At 44.0% G+C, this 20,472-nt stretch overlaps 1 protein-coding gene across 2 annotated transcripts in view; it reads right to left on the bottom strand.

Moving 5' to 3' along the window:
* The window catches only part of SYCP1 (synaptonemal complex protein 1), a 228,512-nt gene that overhangs the window by 30,071 nt on the left and 177,969 nt on the right, over window positions 1-20,472 (bottom strand). For both annotated transcript variants that reach the window (XM_068269681.1, XM_068269680.1), the window contains 6 exons: window positions 20,340-20,402; window positions 16,653-16,715; window positions 11,111-11,173; window positions 9,401-9,517; window positions 8,264-8,374; window positions 5,212-5,304 (listed from right to left, as the gene is read on the bottom strand). In XM_068269681.1, the coding sequence (XP_068125782.1) occupies window positions 5,212-5,304; window positions 8,264-8,374; window positions 9,401-9,517; window positions 11,111-11,173; window positions 16,653-16,715; window positions 20,340-20,402 (510 nt within the window). The remainder of the gene's footprint in view (window positions 1-5,211; window positions 5,305-8,263; window positions 8,375-9,400; window positions 9,518-11,110; window positions 11,174-16,652; window positions 16,716-20,339; window positions 20,403-20,472) is intronic.

Below are 20,472 nucleotides of genomic sequence, written 5' to 3' on the forward strand. Positions count from 1 at the left end.
TATCTCCAGGTGGTGCGGGGTCAGCCACTCATCCACCTGTTTCTTAAGAGCAGCCAGGAGAGCTGCTCCAGTGTGACTCTCCGCTTTGAGACAAGCCATGTCTAAGATGGCGTGACACCGTCGTACCTGGCATGCAGCATAGGCCCTGCGGAGCTGGGGCTGTGTAGCTGGAGAGGAGAACTGCCACTCAGCCAAGGAGGAGGAGGAGGACAGCGAAGAGCATGTAGCAGGAGGAGAGGAGGTGGCAGGAGGCCTGCCTGCAAGCCGTGGAGGTGTCACAATTTGGTCCGCCGCTTTCTGCTTGCCATCGTTCACCACCAGGTTCACCCAATGGGCTGTGTAGGTAATGTAGCGGCCCTGCCCGTGCTTGGCAGACCAGCCATCCGTGGTCAGGTGTACCCTTGACCCAACGCTCTTCGCAAGAGATGACACCACTTGCCTCTCAACTTCACGGTGCAGTTGGGGTATGGCCTTTCTCGAAAAATAAGTGCGGCCTGGCATCTTCCCCTGCGGTGTTCCGATGGCCACAAATTTACGGAAGGCCTCAGAGTCCACCAGCCGGTATGGTAACAGCTGGCGAGCTAACAGTTCCGCCACGCCAGCTGTCAGACGCCGGGCAAGGGGGTGACTGGCCAAAAGTGGCTTCTTCCGCTCAAACATTTCCTTCACGGACACCTGACTGCTGCTGTGGGCAGAGGAGCAGGAACCGCTCAAGGGCAGAGGCGGAGTGGAGGAGGGTGCCTGTGAAGGTGCAAGGGAGAGAGCGGCAGAAGCAGATGATGCACCTGAAGGAGGAAGAGGAGAAGGAGGGTGACTTTTCTTTTGTGTGCTGCTGCTGCTTTTGCTCAGGTGGCCATCCCATTGCTGTTTGTGCCTTTTCTCCAGGTGCCTTCGTAAGGCACTTGTCCCTACGTGAGTGTTGGCCTTTCCACGGCTCAATTTTTGTTGGCAGAGCGAACAGATGGCTTTGGTCCGATCTGAGGCACACACATTAAAAAATTTCCACACCGCTGAGCCACCCTGGGATGTGGGCACTATGGGGACCTCAGCAGCTGATGCTGAAGGGCAAGTTGGCTGGCTGTACATAGGTGGCGATACATGGTGCTGGACTCTGCCACCAGCTGTTTCTGACGAAGAGCTGCCCCAGCTTCTTTCAGCAACTTCTCTCCTCCTACTACTCTCTGACTCCCCCTCTGAACTGTCCCCCTCTTCATCTCCTCTATTGGGAACATACAGAGGATCCCTATTACCGTCATCATCGTAGTCATCCTGCCCAGCTTCGCTTGCCTCAGACAAATCCAAACTTGCACCATCAGTAGGTCCTTCATCCTCCTGACACGTTACATCCATAGTGTTGCCGCGTAACTCAGACATATTAGCTGGTGAAAATTCATCTGGCTGTAACAACAATGGCTGTGCATCAGTGATTTCAACACTAAATAATTCTTGCGAAGTGTCAAATGCAGCGGAAGTGGTGCTAGTAGTAGCGCTGGTGGCTGAGCAAGATGAGGTGTTCTGTGTCGCTAAATACTCAACCACGTCCTGACAATCTTGGGAGGTGATGGGACGTGCCTTCTTCCGAGCACTGTACTGTGGGCCAGGTCCACACGAAATTACATTTACACGACCTCGCGCAGACCTGCCGGGTGGCCTTCCTCTGCCTCTGCCACTACCTCTTCCTCTTCCTCTACCTGTTTTGTCCATATCGGGTATGCACGGAGTGGTATATCACTCTGCAGTGGCGGGTTCACTGAACAGGTATACAGTGGCGGGTCCACTGAACAGAACAGGTATACAGTGGCGGGTCCACTGAACAGAACAGGTATACAGTGGCGGGTCCACTGAACAGAACAGGTATACAGTGGCGGGTCCACTGAACAGGTATGCAGTGGCAGGATCACTGAACACAATAGGTATGCAGTGGCGTGTTCACTAAACAGGTATACAGTGGCGGGTCCACTGAACAGAACAGGTATACAGTGGCGGGTTCACTGAACAGGTATACAGTGGCGGGTCCACTGAACAGAACAGGTATACAGTGGCGGGTTCACAGAACAGGTATGCAGTGGCAGGATCACTGAACACAATAGGTATGCAGTGGCGTGTTCACTAAACAGGTATACAGTGGCGGGTCCACTGAACAGAACAGGTATACAGTGGCGGGTCCACTGAACAGAACAGGTATACAGTGGCGGGTTCACAGAACAGGTATGCAGTGGCGGGTTCACTGAACAGGTATACAGTGGCGGGTCCACTGAACAGAACAGGTATACAGTGGCGGGTCCACTGAACAGAACAGGTATACAGTGGCGGGTCCACTGAACAGAACAGGTATACAGTGGCGGGTTCACAGAACAGGTATGCAGTGGCAGGTTCACTGAACACAACAGGTATGCAGTGGCGGGTTCACTGAACAGGTATACAGTGGCGGGTCCACTGAACAGAACAGGTATACAGTGGCGGGTCCACTGAACAGAACAGGTATACAGTGGCGGGTCCACTGAACAGAACAGGTATACAGTGGCGGGTTCACAGAACAGGTATACAGTGGCGGGTCCACTGAACAGAACAGGTATACAGTGGCGGGTTCACAGAACAGGTATGCAGTGGCAGGATCACTGAACACAATAGGTATGCAGTGGCGTGTTCACTAAACAGGTATACAGTGGCGGGTCCACTGAACAGAACAGGTATACAGTGGCGGGTCCACTGAACAAAACAGGTATACAGTGGCGGGTCCACTGAACAGAACAGGTATACAGTGGCGGGTCCACTGAACAGAACAGGTATACAGTGGCGGGTTCACAGAACAGGTATACAGTGGCGGGTCCACTGAACAGAACAGGTATACAGTGGCGGGTTCACAGAACAGGTATGCAGTGGCAGGATCACTGAACACAATAGGTATGCAGTGGCGTGTTCACTAAACAGGTATACAGTGGCGGGTCCACTGAACAGAACAGGTATACAGTGGCGGGTTCACTGAACAGGTATACAGTGGCGGGTCCACTGAACAGAACAGGTATACAGTGGCGGGTTCACAGAACAGGTATGCAGTGGCAGGTTCACTGAACACAACAGGTATGCAGTGGCGGGTTCACTGAACAGAACAGGTATACAGTGGCGGGTCCACTGAACAGAACAGGTATACAGTGGCGGGTCCACTGAACAGAACAGGTATACAGTGGCGGGTTCACAGAACAGGTATACAGTGGCGGGTCCACTGAACAGAACAGGTATACAGTGGCGGGTTCACAGAACAGGTATGCAGTGGCAGGATCACTGAACAGGTATGCAGTGGCAGGATCACTGAACAGGTATGGAGTGGCAGGATCACAGTACAGGTATGCAGTGGGCTGAGGGCTCACTGAACAGAACAGGTATGCAGTGGCAGGATCACTGAACAGGTATGGAGTGGCAGGATCACAGTACAGGTATGCAGTGGGCTGAGGGCTCACTGAACAGAACAGGTATGCAGTGGCAGGATCACTGAACAGGTATGCAGTGGCAGGATCACAGTACAGGTATGCAGTGGGCTGAGGGCTCACTGAACAGAACAGGTATGCAGCCAGGAAGAAGTTAAGCCTAACTAATCTTTCCCTATGAGAGACAGTCTGCAGCAGCTCGCCCTACTCTCACTAATGCAGGCACACGAGTGGCCGTAATGGCCGCCGCTGCCTGCCTTATATAAGGGGGGGGGGGGGGGGGGTGGGGCTCCAGGGGCTAGTGTAGCCTAATTGGCTACACTGGGCCTGCTGACTGTGATGTAGAGGGTCAAAGTTGACCCTCAGTGCATTATGGGGCGAACCGAACTTCTTCCGCAAAAGGTTCGCGTGCGGTACCCGCACGCGAACCACCTACGTTCGCGCGAACCACGTTCGCCGGCGAACCGTTCGGCCCAACTCTAATAGATAGTTTCCAAAACTATGTGCAGTTTAATAGCTGAGCTTTCAACTGTGTTTATGCAACTGTATGTACCACATATTGTCTATTGAATACCTATGTTATCAGCTGCACAGGTTTTGAACACTCTGTCTGGTCAGCCGACCATTTATTTATTTGCAAATAACTTGAGATCCAACTCTAGAGACAAAAGTTAGACATGACACTGAAGCGAAAAAAAACGTATAATGCAATGAATTATATGTATAGTACAGCTAAGAAATAGCATAACATTGGTAGCAAAGAAAATAGTCTCATATTTTTCCAGTACAGGAAGAGTTAAGAAACCAGTTATCTATGTAAAAGAGCTTCTCTGAGTTCTTCAACCCAACTTGGATGGAAGACAGTCCTGTTATCTGAAGCACTATACATAAAAGAAAAAGTGAGAGAGCTTCAGAAAAGGTTTTACTGCAGGGGAGATCAAAGAGTCATTAGCTCTGCTTTGTTTTATAGCTTAAAATAGTGTGTGGTTTGTAAACTGCAAATATTAGCGAAAGATGCAATGTTAAATAAAAAAAACGATATAACTGAAAATAAAAATATGAGACACTTTTCTTTGCTACAAATGTTCTATTTATTAGTCGTACTACACATACAATTCATTATATCATATGTTTTTTTTTCGCTTCAGTGTCACGTCTAACTTTTGTCCCTAGAGTTGGATCTCAAGTTATTTGCAAATAAATAAATGGTCAGCTGACCAGACAGAGTGTTCAAAACCTGTGCAGCTGATAACATAGGTATTCAATAGACAATATGTGGTACATACAGTTGCATAAACACAGTTGAAAGCTCAGCTATTAAACTGCACATAGTTTTGGAAACTATCTATAGATGAGAAAGCAGTACTGTAGTACATTAAAACTAGCCATACACACATCTATTTACCTGATTGATTTCTGGCTGATAATATCACTTTGCTGAAATCTGCCAGATATCTGTTGCTTCAAAAATACTAATAAATATCCCTTTCGATCACTTTTGTGGTGTATTGTCTGATAGTATAATAGGTGTGGTGGGTGATTGATGCCCAATATTGTTGCACTGCATGGACCAGTACAATGCTTGCAGTTCGAATGATGCCCAATGGATTTCTGCTGAAAATCCACAGAAATTTGAGTTTGTCATGAACGGTAGGGATCGATCATTATTCGGCTGCATGCCAATCGAATAGGGATCAATCAGCTTGACATTTCAGGCTATAATTGACCCATATATGGCTAGCCTAAGATAGTCTGGTAATCACAAACAATAGAAACATTGAAATACCAGCAGCGCTTTGGAACAGGTTGTTTCCTGGTTTCTTGCTCTGAGTTGTCCCAATTCTGCATCCTTCTCATCAATCATTTTATCATACTGATGCTGGCAGGAAAAATAAAAAAAGTAAAATTTTAGTCAACCACTAAAGCATGAGACATTGATAGAGAACAAAAACACACAATCAGCTACACATTCACATATCAGTTTAGTAAGGCATCTTCAAGCATCTCCTGATTTTTATGCATTGTCATTTGGGATTTCCAGGATCATTTAGCAAATGTGGCAACAAAAAAATGTGCCCCTCGGGGGTACTTATCTCCGGAGGGAGAAGCTTCAGGATCCTAATGCGGTTTCCCCCGTCCTCTGTAGCTTTGGGTATCCAGCGCTGGCTTCCCCATAATCCCGACAAGTACCGCGCAGGCGCGGCAATATTTACCTTCAGGGATCCAGAGCAGACGAAGTAGCAGCTCTCCTATGGGCTCCAGCGGAAATACACAATCGGGTTCACTCCACTGCGCAGGCCCTTGCTTCTGCGCAGTAGAGTGTACTGGATCGGGCTCACATATTTCCGCCTGAGCCCAAACAGAAAACCGCTACTGCGCCTGCAGTGGATTGTGGGAGGTAAATATATACCTCCCTGGTGTTCCAGGGCTTCAAGCGCTGCACGGAGGGATGAAGGAGGGTGGGAGAAGCCTCGTTAGGATCCAGACGCTTCCCCCTCCCGAGGTAAGTACCCCCCAGTGGCTGTTTTTATCATTACAGGTTTAATTTAAGGTAAAAAAAACCTGCTGCCAGGTGATAAAATATTGCAAGCCCCACTTGTCATTGACATAGCGGGGAATGCTAAAGATTAAAGTCTAACACTTTGATCACTGCCGTCCCCGCACTGCACCACCTAATATAAATATTATGCAGGTGTATGAGGGCTACCGATGCTTGCCCCGCTGCTGGATCTAGTCCGGCATGGCATCAGGCCACTCTAATCTAAGGGCCTCATCCATCAAGCTGCACTGCTAAAGCTGCGCAACTTAATGTGCAGTAGTGCACGCCTTACATAGCACCGCTCACTGCTATGTAGGAGCGTGCCTTCACTTATTTACGCGCATTGCTTCCTTAGCAATGTGCATAACTTTCAATTCAAGCGGTCCTGTGAAGTATCGCTACTGCGATACTTCACTAACAGCCGCTAATATGACAATGAACAATGTTAGTGAAGTATCGCTGTAGCGATACTTCACAGGACCGCTTGCATTGAAAGTTATGCACATTGCTAAGGAAGCAATGCGCGTAACTAAGTGAAGGCACGCTCCTACATAGCAGTGAGCGGTGCTATGTAAGGCGTGCATAGCGCGCACTACTGCACATTAAGCTGTGCAGCTTGATGAATCAGAGCCAAAGTGTCAGACTTAGTCTGACACTTTCATTCTCACCAACACCACACTGCGCCCCATAATTACGCTTGCACACGTGTATTGCGGGGCAAAGCAATGGCTTGTGCTATCCCCACCTCCTGCTGATGGATGGGTCGCCTCCTTGCACTAGTGTGAGGGGATAAAGGCACACACGGCAGCAGCACAGGCTGTCATGCATGTTAACTGATATCAGTTGTCTATCAACTTGCTTTAGTAAATTTTAGATCAGATTTTAGATAAACAAGAAGTAGAAAGGTTGGTCAGCACACCAGCTTCTCAATGAGCAAGATTTAATGAATCACATGTCAACACCAAAGTTAACAATTGTTTCGGGGCCACAAAGGGTCCCCTTCATCAGAACAGTGCAGACAAACAATATTACAAGAAGTTGCACCAAACATATATACCTTGTGACATAATAAAAACCACCCCTCATGATCCAAGGCACTCCCCCTCCCTCCACAATGTAAACATTACCTTCCTCCCCATATACAAATGATAAAAGGCCAAAAATTGTATATATAACAATGACCCCAATATGGGCATGAGACTGCACATAAAGATCTATTACTAAATAGAGCATAATCCATGCACCTACCCAAATCTATAGCAGAAGCCCTCCTGTCAATCATATATCGTGTTTGAATCCATTGGCTCCCTCAGCTCGCGCCAAGCCGCCGTCACCCGCTTGTTCAGCCGCTACTCTTACCGGCTCTGCCTCCGTCGAGGGTTGCCATAGCAACCCCCTTCCCAAGAGGCCACACTGCGGCCTCCTACCAATCAGCGTACCATACGCTGGTTCCACTCTGCCCCCAGCGCACGTCACCAACTACGTGGGACCACGCATGCGCAGAGAGAGCTGCGTCTCCGTAACCATAGAGATGTCCGCATGGTTACTTGCCGGTGGTCGCGCATGCGTCTGAACGTTCGCGTTAAAACAACCATAAGAACGCCAAGAGCCAGATTTTAGATAAGACTGACAGTGGATGATTGAATAAGCACTGTTACACCGATGGCCACAAATGTCACTTTATCTACCAAACTGAGCACCTATAGCTACAAACACTGTAATGTCTGTAGACTTCCTTACATAAAGGAGTTATACAATTGGCAGGAAATGTCTTAGAGCAGGAGCAACAGCACCAAGTGGACTCAATCCTGATCATGTCATACTGCAATACAAGAATTTGTACCATAACAGTGAGGCTAGGTTCACAGTGCTCAGTTGCGTTGCAAAAATATTCTGCATGTCAACTCTCTGCTCATACAAATCTATGGGCCTGTTCACAGTAACGGATCGCATTATTCTAACTTGCTGCACGCAGGCTTTGCATTAAAGTCTATGTCCAGTCTCAATTGCAGTTCACACACATTCCAAACACATGCTTTGTGCAACTGACCACTGTGAATCCAGCCTGAAAAAGTAGTTATGCACACCAGTTAATTTGAGTGCCACCATAGCCCACAAAATAAATTTGGCACCGGACAATGGGGGCCAGGCTGAGGCAATAGGGTTTGCGTTCCAACAATGTAAAATACCGGCTACAGCTGGGGTGACTAAAGCTTGAACCCCAAGAATGTAAAACACCGACTGCAGCCGGTGCTGGTGGCTTGAATTTGTTTATTATTATTACCCACTTTCAGCTTACCTTATGTTTTTCCATTAGTGCCACCATTTCAGCAATCTTGTGCTGACATTTAATGTCTGTCTCTCTTTGTAGTGTCATTGCTTCCTCAGATGCTAACTTTAATTTTTGAACCTTGGAAAAGAAAACAGTAAGTACATTCAAAATAGTACCAGAGAACCAGATGACAAGTCTTTTAAATCAAGTTTAATTCTTAATTGAGAAAAAAGTATCAGATCTACATATAGCAACAGCTAAGCCCAAGATAATTCAGGACCAACATACAATGTATTAACGTGAACCTGAGTTGAATATAAACCAATGAGATAAACAATTGTGTCTATCCTCCTACTCCTAAAAAGGACCGTTTTTTAGATATCCCAGTTTTATTTTATACTTAAAAAGTAAAAAAAAAGTAGATTTAATGTTTTAGTATCTCTGCTCATTAACACAGCCTTTCCCAGAGCTAAACTATATGAACTATTGACCTTTTTATCTTTTTATCAATCAGAAGCAGTTATTTTCCAGCAAAGAGTTTTATGGCTATAATTCCTTATCAGCGAGAGTTGCGCTACAGTCCGGCTAGGTTCCTACTGGAGAACTGCTGAGATCTGCAAACCCAAATGTTTAACTCTTTAACTCTTTCAGGCAGGAAAAGAAAAAGGAACACAGCCTAGTTATTAATATAGTTGGCACTGCAGTGATAACAGATGTGACAGAAAGGGATGGGAGTCTTTTTCTGCACTCACTTATAAATAAAAACATGGTTAAAAATAAACATTAACTGAAATAAAAACACAATAACATTTTTTTTTTTACTAAAGATAGTAAACCACGTCATTAAAAAAAAAAAAAAAAATCCACACTTACAGTGAATGCATATAAAGTACGGTAGATGTTTTGCCACTGAAGATAGTGAGAATTTACTCCCATAAATATTTCCCCAGCCATGCACCACTTTGGTTTTCTGTATATTATACACCTGTTTTTTTGTACACGCACCTTTACGGTACTTTTGCAAATCACATGCAGTGCAAAACATACAATATTTTAAGAACTATAATAAAGCATTGAAACAACCATGTGTAACCAAGCATTGAAACAACCATGTAAACAACCAAGCATTGAAACAACCATGTGTAAAGCAGTAATGTGCCAAACCTCTTCACGTAGAGCTTCATCTGTAGCTGTCCTATTTTCAATTTCCATTTGTTTGCTGCAGATTTCTGCTTCATGTTCCATTGTAGCATTTTTGATGTGAGCTTGCAATTTAATTACCTTTACACATAAACATAATTCATCAGTTTTCAGTGTTAAAAGTCAACAAGGCAACAGGTTTAAAAGCAACATTGGTATGAGTATAGTTATTTTGGTTGAAAAAAGACATACGTCCATCGAGTTCAACCAGAGAACAAAGTACAACACCAGCCTGCTCCCTCACATATCCCTGTTGATCCAGAGGAAGGCGAAAAACCCTTACAAAGCATGGTCCAATTAGCCCCAAAAGGGAAAAAATGCCTTCCTGACTCCAGATGGCAATCAGATAAAATCCCTGGATCAACATCACTGGACATTACCTAGTAATTGTAGCCATGGGTAGTACTAATGGTAAACAGAACGTTAGTTACAGAACTGAGTCTCATTTTTGTTATTTTCATTATAAAGGCTTCGTGTTTTAAGATTGAATTCTGCACTGTAGTCATGACAGTCTGATGTTAAATCTGATTTTTTTACAACTGCAAAACAAACAGGAATAATGACCTGTTGAAGTTTCCAGCAATAAAGCCTTCTAATCTTATCAGCATTCTTTTCTCAGTCAGATAATAGCTTTTTGCCTTCTATTTAAATTTCAGGACTTACATGGGTAACGCAACAGCAATGCAAGTGTATGGGGCCTTTTACATCGCATTGCATTGCGCCAGAAGCTTCCGAATTGCCTCTGAACCAACACAAAGTCATTGGAGTCAATGGGCGATGCGTGAACTTAATCGACAGGTGCCCATATACGCTGATGACGGGAGTCCCAGTGACGTACTACCTGTCCAGCAGGGAGCATGTTAACTGGAGGGGGCGGCTGTATGCATATGACCCTGTCGGCGCACCTCGATGCAGAGTCATATATTTGTAATTTGTGGCGTTGAGGTGCAATGTGACAGGAGCATCGCACCGCAACGCCAAAATTAAGAGTAAAACCGACCTTCAGGGACTTTTTAAACAAAAGTACCATATTACCAACTTACCTCCGCTCAATGAAGTCAGGACTGTATAAACATATCAATAAACTCAACTTAAACAGTATATACAGTACATTCAGTTTTAGTATGTAACAGTTTAGAGCACTTGCAACAATAAAATTGACTCCTCTTTTAAACAAATTCTTTTATTTCTAAATATTGTTAACTAGACCTTAGACCCGTTACAATAACGGTCACTAGGCTTCGACCGCTACACCCCTCTCAACCCCCCTCCCCCCACCATGCCCCCGCCGCATCACAGTGCACGGTCATTGCACGGCTGTAATGCGCACACACAAGCCCCCTCGTCCTGTCGTTCTGTAGTGTCCAGCGGCCGCCAGCATGCCGTGCATGCGTGCTGGCAAAAAGATGTGGCGGGTTTTATTGTATAGGATAAGTGGGTTGCAGTGAGTATGAGACACATGCTTCTGTTTCTATAAATACAATTTCACCCTCATTGTGGAAATACTTCAAACATAGATAGAAGTACAGGACTGAATGTTTTGTACAAGTTATTAATTTACTAAACAGTGAAACAATACATGACAAGCAGTCAACTTGCATCAAAAATTAGCTTTGGAAGGGCTTGTATTTCTGTCAAGTCAGTTTCACTATAAGAAGCAACGTAGAAAAATACCTCAGCTTCTAGAACACTACATTGCTTGCAGCCTTCTTTTGTTTTCCTCTTGAATACTTTTATCTAAAAATAAATATGTAAGATGGTTAATATTATTTGTAAAATGTAACTTAAGTTGAAACTTTACAGTACAATTTAAGCACACCTGACCTGTGCTTTTAAACTGTTGTCTTGTACTTACCTGGGGTTTCTTCCAGCCCCCAGTAGTCCGTTAGGGCTTTCGGTATCCTCTGGGTCCCCTCTGTTCTCCCGCTGGAAGGATGGGAAACTGCAGCTCCAGTCGCGCCGACTGCACACGTGCAGCCCTGTACCCACACCCCCTTCTTGATCAGCTCACGTCACCGGGAGCGTTTGACAGAAGCGTCGTTCATTCTTTTGAAAACTATGCAAGTGCAGAATGCTTCTGGTGAGGGAAGTGCAATCAAGAAGGGCGCCCAGATGGGACCACGCATGCGCAGTCGCTGCGCCTGGAGTTCCAGCTGCACATCTTATGGCATTGCCAGCGGGAGAGTGAAGGGGAGCAAGAGGAAGCTGAGGGACCTCATGCACTACAGGGGGGCTGGAAGAAGCCCCAGGTAATGAAAAATTAACAGTTTTAAAGAGACTCTGAATCGAGTCTAAATTCACGGTTTGAACGTTTATTAATGCTAAGCACTATAGCTAGTGCTAAACTGCCACATCCCCGCGGCAAAACAAGGGGTTTATACCCCCCAAATCCCCTCTGCAAAATTCACAACTTTCTTGGTCATGGATTTTGCTGCCCATGAAGGCAGAGCTTAGGTCTGTAGCTCTGCCTCCATGCGCTTCAATCTGCCCGCGGATCTCCACCGGCGGGCGATCAGCGGGATTGACGCGCTAAGAGGCAGAGCTACAGCCCTAAGCTCTGCCTCAAGCAGTAAGCCCTACCCGGATTTAGCAGAGGGGAGTTGGGGGGTATAAACCCCTTGTTTTGCCGCGTGGATGTGGCGGTTTAGCACTAGCTATAGGGCTTAACATTAATAAAAGTTAAAAATGTGAATTTAGACTCGCTTCAGTCTCTTTAAGCACAGTTCAGGTGTACTTTAAGTAGTAATATTCTTACTTAAGAGCCAGGAAAGTCACGGAGAACCAAAGCCAGTAGGATTTTTATAAACAACCTAAAAGCAAGCACTTTCGCCTTCCAAAAATAGAAGGTATTCACAAGTAACTTGTATTCAGCTTTATATGAGCTATAATTAAATCCATTATCTATTACTTCAGGAATGTGGTGAATATACAAATCATTCCTTTAGGTCTGTATATAAAGACATACAGTGGCTTGCAAAAGTATTCGGCCCCCATGAACTTTTCCACATTTTGACACATTACTGCCACAAACATGAATCAATTTTATTGGAATTCCATGTGAAAGACCAATACAAAGTGGTGTATACGTGAGAAGTGGAACGAAAATCATACATGATTCCATTTTTACATTTTTTACAAATAAATAACTGCAAAGTGGTGTGTGCGTAATTATTCAGCCCCCTGAGTCAATACTTTGTAGAACTACCTTTTGCTGCAATTACAGCTGCCAGTCTTTTAGGTTATGTCTCTTCCAGCTTTGCACATCTAGAGACTGAAATCCTTGCCCATTCTTCTTTGCAAAACAGCTCCAGCTCAGTCAGATTAGATGGACAGCGTTTGTAAACAGCAGTTTTCAGATCTTGCCACAGATTCTCGATTGGATTTAGATCTGCACTTTGGCTGGGCCATTTTAACACATGGATATGTTTTGTTTTAAACCATTCCATTGTTGCCCTGGCTTTATGTTTAGGGTCATTGTCCTGCTGGAAGGTGAACCTCCACCCCAGTCTCAAGTCTTTTGCAGACTCCAGTTTTCATCCAAGAATGCCCTGTATTTGGCTCCATCCATCTTCCCATCAACTCTGACCATCTTCCCAGTCCCTGCTGAAGAGAAGCACCCCCAGAGCATGATGCTGCCACCACCATATTTGACAGTGGGGATGGTGTGTTCAGAGTGATGTGCAGTGTTAGTTTTCCGCCACACATAGCGTTTTGCATTTTGGCCAAAGAGTTCCATTTTGGTCTCATCTGACCAGAGAGCCTTCTTCCACATGTTTGCTGTGTCCCCCACATGGCTTGTGGCAAACTGCATACGGGACTTCTTATGCTTTTCTGTTAACAATGGCTTTCTTCTTGCCACTCTTCCATAAAGGCCAACTTTGTGCAGTGCACAACTAATAGTTGTCCTATGGACAGATTCCCCCTTGAGCCGTAGATCTCTGCAGCTTGTCCAGAGTCACCATGGGCCTCTTGACTGCATTTCTGATCAGCGCTCTCCTTGTTTGGCCTGTGAGTTTAGGTGGACGGCATTGTCTTGGTAGGTTTACATTTGTGCCATACTCTTTCAATTTCTGAATGAGCACTTGAACAGTGCTCCGTGGGATGTTCAAGGCTTTGGACATCTTTTTTTAGCCTAAGCCTGCTTTAAATTTCTCAATAACTTTAACCCTGACCTGTCTGGTGTGTTCTTTGGACTTCATGGTGTTGTTGCTCCTTCATGGTGTTGTTGCAACCTCTGAGGCCGTCACAGAGCAGCTGTATTTGTACTGACATGAGGTTACACACAGTTGCACTCTATTTAGTCATTAGCACTCATCAGGCAATGTCTATGGGCAACTGACTGCACTCAGACCAAAAGGGGCTGAATAATTACGCAGTTATTTATTTGTAAAAAATCTTAACACAGGGTCCCTCACTAGATAGTAGCTTTACAATTTGTGCATCTTAATTCTTGAGAGTTTTTGGAGAGTTTCTGCACATCTTCCAGCAGGACAACGATCCTAAACATAAAGCCAGGGCAACAATAGAATGGTTTAAAACAAAACATATCCATGTGTTAGAATAGCCCAGCCAAAGTCCAGATCTAAATCCAATCGAGAATCTGTGGCAAGATCTGAAAACTGCTGTTTACAAACGCTGTCCATCTAATCTGACTGAGCTGGAGCTGTTTTGCAAAGGAGAATGGGCAAGGATTTCAGTCTCTAGATGTGAAAAGCTGGTAGAGAAATACCCTAAAAGACTGGCAGCTGTAATTGCAGCAAAAGGTGGTTCTACAAAGTATTGACTCAGGGGGCTGAATAATTACGCACACCCCACTTTGCAGTTATTTATTTTTAAAAAACTGTTTGGAATCATGTATGATTTTCATTCCACTTCTCACGTGTACACCACTTTGAATTGGTCTTTAATGTGGAATTCCAATAACATTGATTCATGTTTGTGGCAGTAATGGGACAAAATGTGGAAAACTTCAAGGGGGCCAAATACTTTTGCAAGCCACTGTACATTGAAAACTGCAAGTGCAAGCTATAAATGAATATACTGTAGCTCTACAGGATTTGTGACATGGAGTTGTTACATTGTACACAGTTAAGTCACAAGAAACCAGGACTTCTAAGATGTTTGTAGAGGACTGATATAAACAAATGTATGTACAATTTTGCCTTACTAAAACAATGCACTGTGATAAGCATATATCCAGAACCACTGGTTTACAGCACACCTAAAACCTATTTATTAAAAAAAAACAATTTTAACCATACCTCTAGACAGCTGCTGATAAAATAATTATACTAAAATGTAATTTTTATTTTAGGAACTGCCAATTCAGTGTAATGGCAGCTGCCATTTAAATTATCGTCAGTTCCCTAATCTAATTACACTGCATTCCAAATGATTATGCAAATTCTATTTAAAGCAGAACTGTAGATACGTATAAAACACACTGTTTCACTTACCTGGGGCTTCTGCAAGCACCCAGCAGTTGTCCTGTCCCGCGCCTGTTCTCCACAAGCCTCTGTTCTCCCGCCTCCGCTCCGTTCCTCAACTTGTAAGTTGAGGCCAGCGCAGCCCTGCCAAGCGTATCCTTTCTTCGCGTTCCCCTCTGCAATACCGCTATTGCAGAGGGAAACACGAAGAAAGGATACGCGTGGCCAAAGCCGTGCAGACGCAGTGGCTCGACGGCGAAACCGAAAGTAGCTGGCGGCGGGAGAACGGAGGCTCGTGGAGAACCGGCGCGGGACAGGACAGCTGCTGGAGGCTTGCAGAAGCCCCAGGTAAGTGAAACAGTGTGTTTTATATGTATCTACAGTTCTGCTTTAAGTCTCATAAAGATTAAATATTTAGTTTTACAATTAAACTCATGGATTGTATTGTGTTTCAGGGCTCTTTTGATCACTGAAATCAATCTCAAAAACCTCTGATAACTAGTTTGACAGGTGAGCCCAATTAAAGGAAAATTACTAAAAAAGGGTGTTCCACATTATTAAGCAGACCACCATTTTCAAGCAATATGAGAAAGAAAAATGATGTCTCTGCTGCCAAAAAGTGTGAAATAGTTGAATGCCTTGGACAAGGTAAGAAACGTAAACGTAAGCATGATCTTTGTACTGTTCAAAGATTTGTGGCTGACTCAGAGCACACACCGGTTTGTGCAGATAAAAGCAAAATGAGAAAGAGTTCTGCCAAACAAATACATCAGATTGAGAGAACAGATGCTAAATGCCACTACAAAGCAGCGATCACATATTTGAAGCTGCTGGTGCCTCCGGAGTCCTTAAAAAATTCAAGTGCAGGATTCTCCAGAGGATTTCAGTGCATAAACCTTCTATTCAACCACCCCTACCTAACCTAAGGTCACAAGCAGAAGCTGTTGCAGTGGGGCCAGAGCTACAAAAAGACTAATTTTAATACAGTGTTGTTTACTGATAAGTGCCATGCAACTCTTCATGGTCCAGATGAATGGAGTGGTGGATGATTGGTTAACAGCCACCACATCCCAACAAGGCTGCAATGTCAGAAAAGAGGTGGCAGAGTAATGTTTTGGGCTGGAATCATGGGGAGAGAGCTGTTTGGCCCCTTTAGGATTCCTGAAGGTGTGAAAATGACCTCTGAAAACTATGTGGAGTTTCTGACTGACCACTTTCTTCCATGGTACAAAAAGAAGAACCGTATTTTCTTCAATAAAATAATCTTCATGCATGACAATGTACCATCTCATGCTGCAAGGATTACCTTTGTGTCACTGACTGCTATTGGCATAAAAGGAGAGAAAATCATGGTATGACCCCCATCCTCCCCCGACCTCAATCTTATTAAGAACCTTTGGAGCAACCTCAAGCAAAAGATCTATGAGGGTGGGTGGCAGTTTACATCCAAACAGCAGCTCCGGCATCATGCAAAGAAATTCAAGCAGAAACTCTCCAAAAACTCACAAGAATTGAGATGCACAAATTGTAAAGCTACTATCTAGTGAGGGATCCTGTGTTAATATGTAACTTGACTTGTTATGATGTTTTTAATTGAAAAAGCGCATCGCTAATTCCATTCACTTTTATGAATGGGATCAGCAGCGCAATGCATGTCAGCGCAGACGGCATGCAATCGGCTGCCCTTGGGTCTCGAATGCACGGCAATATGCATTGCCTAATGTGAATGAGGCCTTAGAGCATGACCAAACTTATATATAAATATTTATATAGACGTTTAAAATACATACTTCCTGTTGTAGCTCTTCAATTGCCTTATTTTTGTTTTCCACTTGTTTCTTCATGGTGCATAGCTATGATATGAAACAATATAAATAAAGTTGAAATGCATAATGGACAATAGCAACTTATACAATGAGCCGATTTGATTTGTTGCTAGTTAAAGATAAATTTGATTTCTTAATCTCACAAACACGTGAGTGAGAATCAATGTCCACATTGTATCACTTCAAGGCAAACCCTAATCCACTGTATTAGTTATGATCTGCATGATCCAGCAATTTAACCTTTTGGGGACCAGCAGGTGGTGCTGCCGCCCTGACTGGACGTTGATTCAACGTCCGCGCTAATGAACCGTCCCGACGTGATCGTGAGCACCGGGGAGGGGAGATTAAGCTGTCATATGACAGCTGACACCTTCCCTCAGTGATCAGCAGCCATTGCGCATAGATAGAGCCTATCTATGCGCCCCCGCACAGCAAAGCTAGAAGTTAAGGTTTTCTGTTTTAATGACCTGAGGAAGCGGGCTGCGTACCGTGAAACGCGTTGTCAACAGTATAACCGTTTTGTAATAAAGACTCCCTGTTATCCACCCCAGCGAGTCTTCTTTAGAGGTAAGAAACCTCTTTTTATATATATTAATAGTTCTTATACAGTTAGTATCTACACCTTGGGCGCCTCCCCACAACCTTTTGCAAGCAATTGTAGTTATGCTTATTGTTTGTGAACATTGGCGCTCCCTTCCTCACCACTGACCCCAGCAGCCTGACTCACACTGGTCCTGGTCAGGTAAATATACGGTGTCACCGTTATCATTGTGCCACCTTGCACAGATTGCCTCCTTATTATTGCACTTCATTAACCACTTGAAGACCACAGGCTTACACCCCCTAGTGACCAGTATGTTTTACAATTCAGGCCACTGCAGCTTTAAGGGCTCGCTGCAGGGCCGTACAACTCAGCACACAAGTGATACCCCCCCTTTTCTGCCCTCCAACAGAACTTTCTGTTGGTGGGCTCTGATCACTGTCCAGATGTTTGTATATATTTTGATCTTATTTTTAAATAAATTTGCCTATTTTTGGAACACAGTGTTGGGTCTATAAAGTAGCCAAGCGCCTCTGCCTCCCAGAGGCGCTTGGCCACTTTATAGACCCAGCACTGTGTTCTCCAAACCTATTGCCTGATGGAGCGGGATAGTGACCTGTGAAACGCGTTGCATACTTGGAGCTTCTTAATAAATTGGTACTGTTATTTATAGCAACAGTTCACTGTCTGGTTCTTTTCTACCAGAGGGAGGTGAGTCCACCAATTTCCCCCTTTTAAACAGATTTTAATTATTTGACTCTTGTTTGGCTCCTCTGTTATACCTTTCTTGCGATTGATCTAGTCCAACCTGGGTGGAGGGCTGTATCCCCATTTTTCTTGTCTACAGAGAGCGACTTTTTATTACCTGAGTGGGGTCAGGTCAAAATTCTCCCCACCTGCCTTTCCAGTGGTTGCCTTTGCGGCGACCTATGCTTGTGAGTATAATATCATACCTTCTTACATTGCACCAACAACTGATTGAAATACTACACCATATTTGGCTCTCGGTTTCATTTCTGTCTTTTTCAAGCCCTGTATCACTTTTATGCTGCTGACATGCACTATGCACTTTATTCATATATTTTTGAATCACAGTCAATTGTTTACAGCCTGCTTGGGTTAGATTTGTTTTGTTATTCACTAACTGAATTCCTAAATATAGGTTAATTGTATATTCACACAGAACCTGCCACACATTTGATCTTATGCCACATGTTATTTTACAATTTATAGCTAATTGGAGTGTGGCATAACTGTTTTCCAGATCAGGTCGTGGCAGATTCCTGGTGACGATTGCTGAGTGTTAGCACATTTGCACTTAAATTCTCTAGTCACATTAAGATAGTTTATACAGGAGGCAATTATTCCTCATTTTCACTTAACGTACCGTTTTCTGGTCCATTGCCACGTCGTTTATATATTATATATAGATAGCTGATTGTGGTGTGGCATTACATTTTCTGGACCAGCTCGCAGTGGGTTGTAGTGATGGCTGAGAGAGCACCTTAGATTTTACATTACTGGGATCAGTGGGCCCGGGGGGGGCCATGCATCGTTTTTAAATTGTTGGTTCAAAAAAGTTTTTGTATTCAGATTCGTTGTTGGCTATGATCTTAAAGTGGACCTGAACTCTTGCACAAGGCAGAAGGAAAACACAAACAAATGTACCCTTTAACTTTAGGAACTACCCTAATGGAAATGCTTCGATTTGTGTCTTTTCATGGTAGCTTTAAACATGTAGAATGACACTTTGCCATTATTATTAATTACTCTTATTGATTTATAAAGTGTCCACATATTCCATGGCATTGTACAAAGTTATCGGGATGCAATCCTTGGACCCAGTGTCAGACCCTACGCTGGTGCAGTAGGTCCTGGGTTCCTCCTGGTGTACGACAATGTCCAGCCTTATGTGGCCAGAGTATGCAGGCAGTTCCTGAAATATGAAGAAATAGATATGACTGACTTGCCCCATGCTTGCTTGACCTAAATCTAATAAAACATCTCAGGGACATCATGTTTTGGTCTATCTGACAGTCAGGTTGCACCTCAAACTGCCCAAGAGCTTAGTGATGTCCTGGTGCAGATCTGAGAGAGGATCCCCCAGGGCACCATCCATCATATCATTAGGGGCATGCCTTGACTTTGTGAAGCATGCATACAAGCATTTGGCGGATATATAACCTACAAAGTACGATTTTGCTCTGCTACAATAACATTTTGGCAAAGTGGACAAGCCTGCTGCCTCATTTTTCCACTTCAATTTTCAGGATGTCTTTGAATTTAGCTTTTTGTAGGCTGATAATTATGATTTCCATCAAACAACATGCCATCCTTTTTTTGACACATTATGCAGTCCACATCAGTATAGATATCCAGCATGCCATTTTTTTTTACCATTGAGATCTGATGTGTTTTAAAGTAAACCTGAAGGGAAAAAAGACCCCAATTAGGGTACTTACCGCGGAAGAGGGAAGGCTCTGGATCCTCCTGAGGCTTCCCCGTCACTCTCCTCCTCAATATTCCAGCGCTGAGACTCCTGCAAGCTTGTCTGCGCATTAGCACAGTGCTGAACAGCGGCACCATGCGACTGTGCAGTTCGGGCAAGCTCCATGGAACTTTGGGGGTCCAACAGAGGGATGAAGAGGGACCGGGGAGGATCTAGAGGCTTTCCTATCCAGAGGTAAGTATGTACATTTTTACGTTTAGGATCTTCCAGGTTAGCTTTATGGGAGGCACTGAATGCTCGGCTGTTCACATGTCAGACACTGAAAATTGGCCTGAAGAAGTATATCTTATACCTCCAGTGTAAATAAAAAAAAATATATATTTTTTAATTTATTCTATATCATCCCTGAGGTAAGCTACCTCTTTTTTTCTATTATTACTTTTAACACAGTTTTTATTATAACCTGGCCGCCTCTTTTCTGATGTTTTCAAAGAGTTCCTTTAATTATTTTTTTTTTGAGCAGTGGATTTTGTGGAAATCATATAAACTGCAATAGTGGAATGTCTTGAATGAATCACATTAGAAGTAAATTCCACTAAGATAAGCAATAATTATTAAGACTATATTGCTAAATAATTGTTTTATATGGTTTAATAAATACCTTGCTTTCCGACAGTTTTTGCTGCTTTTCCTTCTTGGAAAATTCATTTTCAAGTTTTCTTTTCTGTTGTGCAAACATTTTACCAAAAATAAAAATGAAATGATTGATTTAACTTTATAAAAAAAAAAGGCGC

Source organism: Hyperolius riggenbachi, chromosome 2, assembly GCF_040937935.1.
Source record: "Hyperolius riggenbachi isolate aHypRig1 chromosome 2, aHypRig1.pri, whole genome shotgun sequence".
NCBI classification, from domain to species: Eukaryota; Metazoa; Chordata; class Amphibia; order Anura; family Hyperoliidae; genus Hyperolius; species Hyperolius riggenbachi.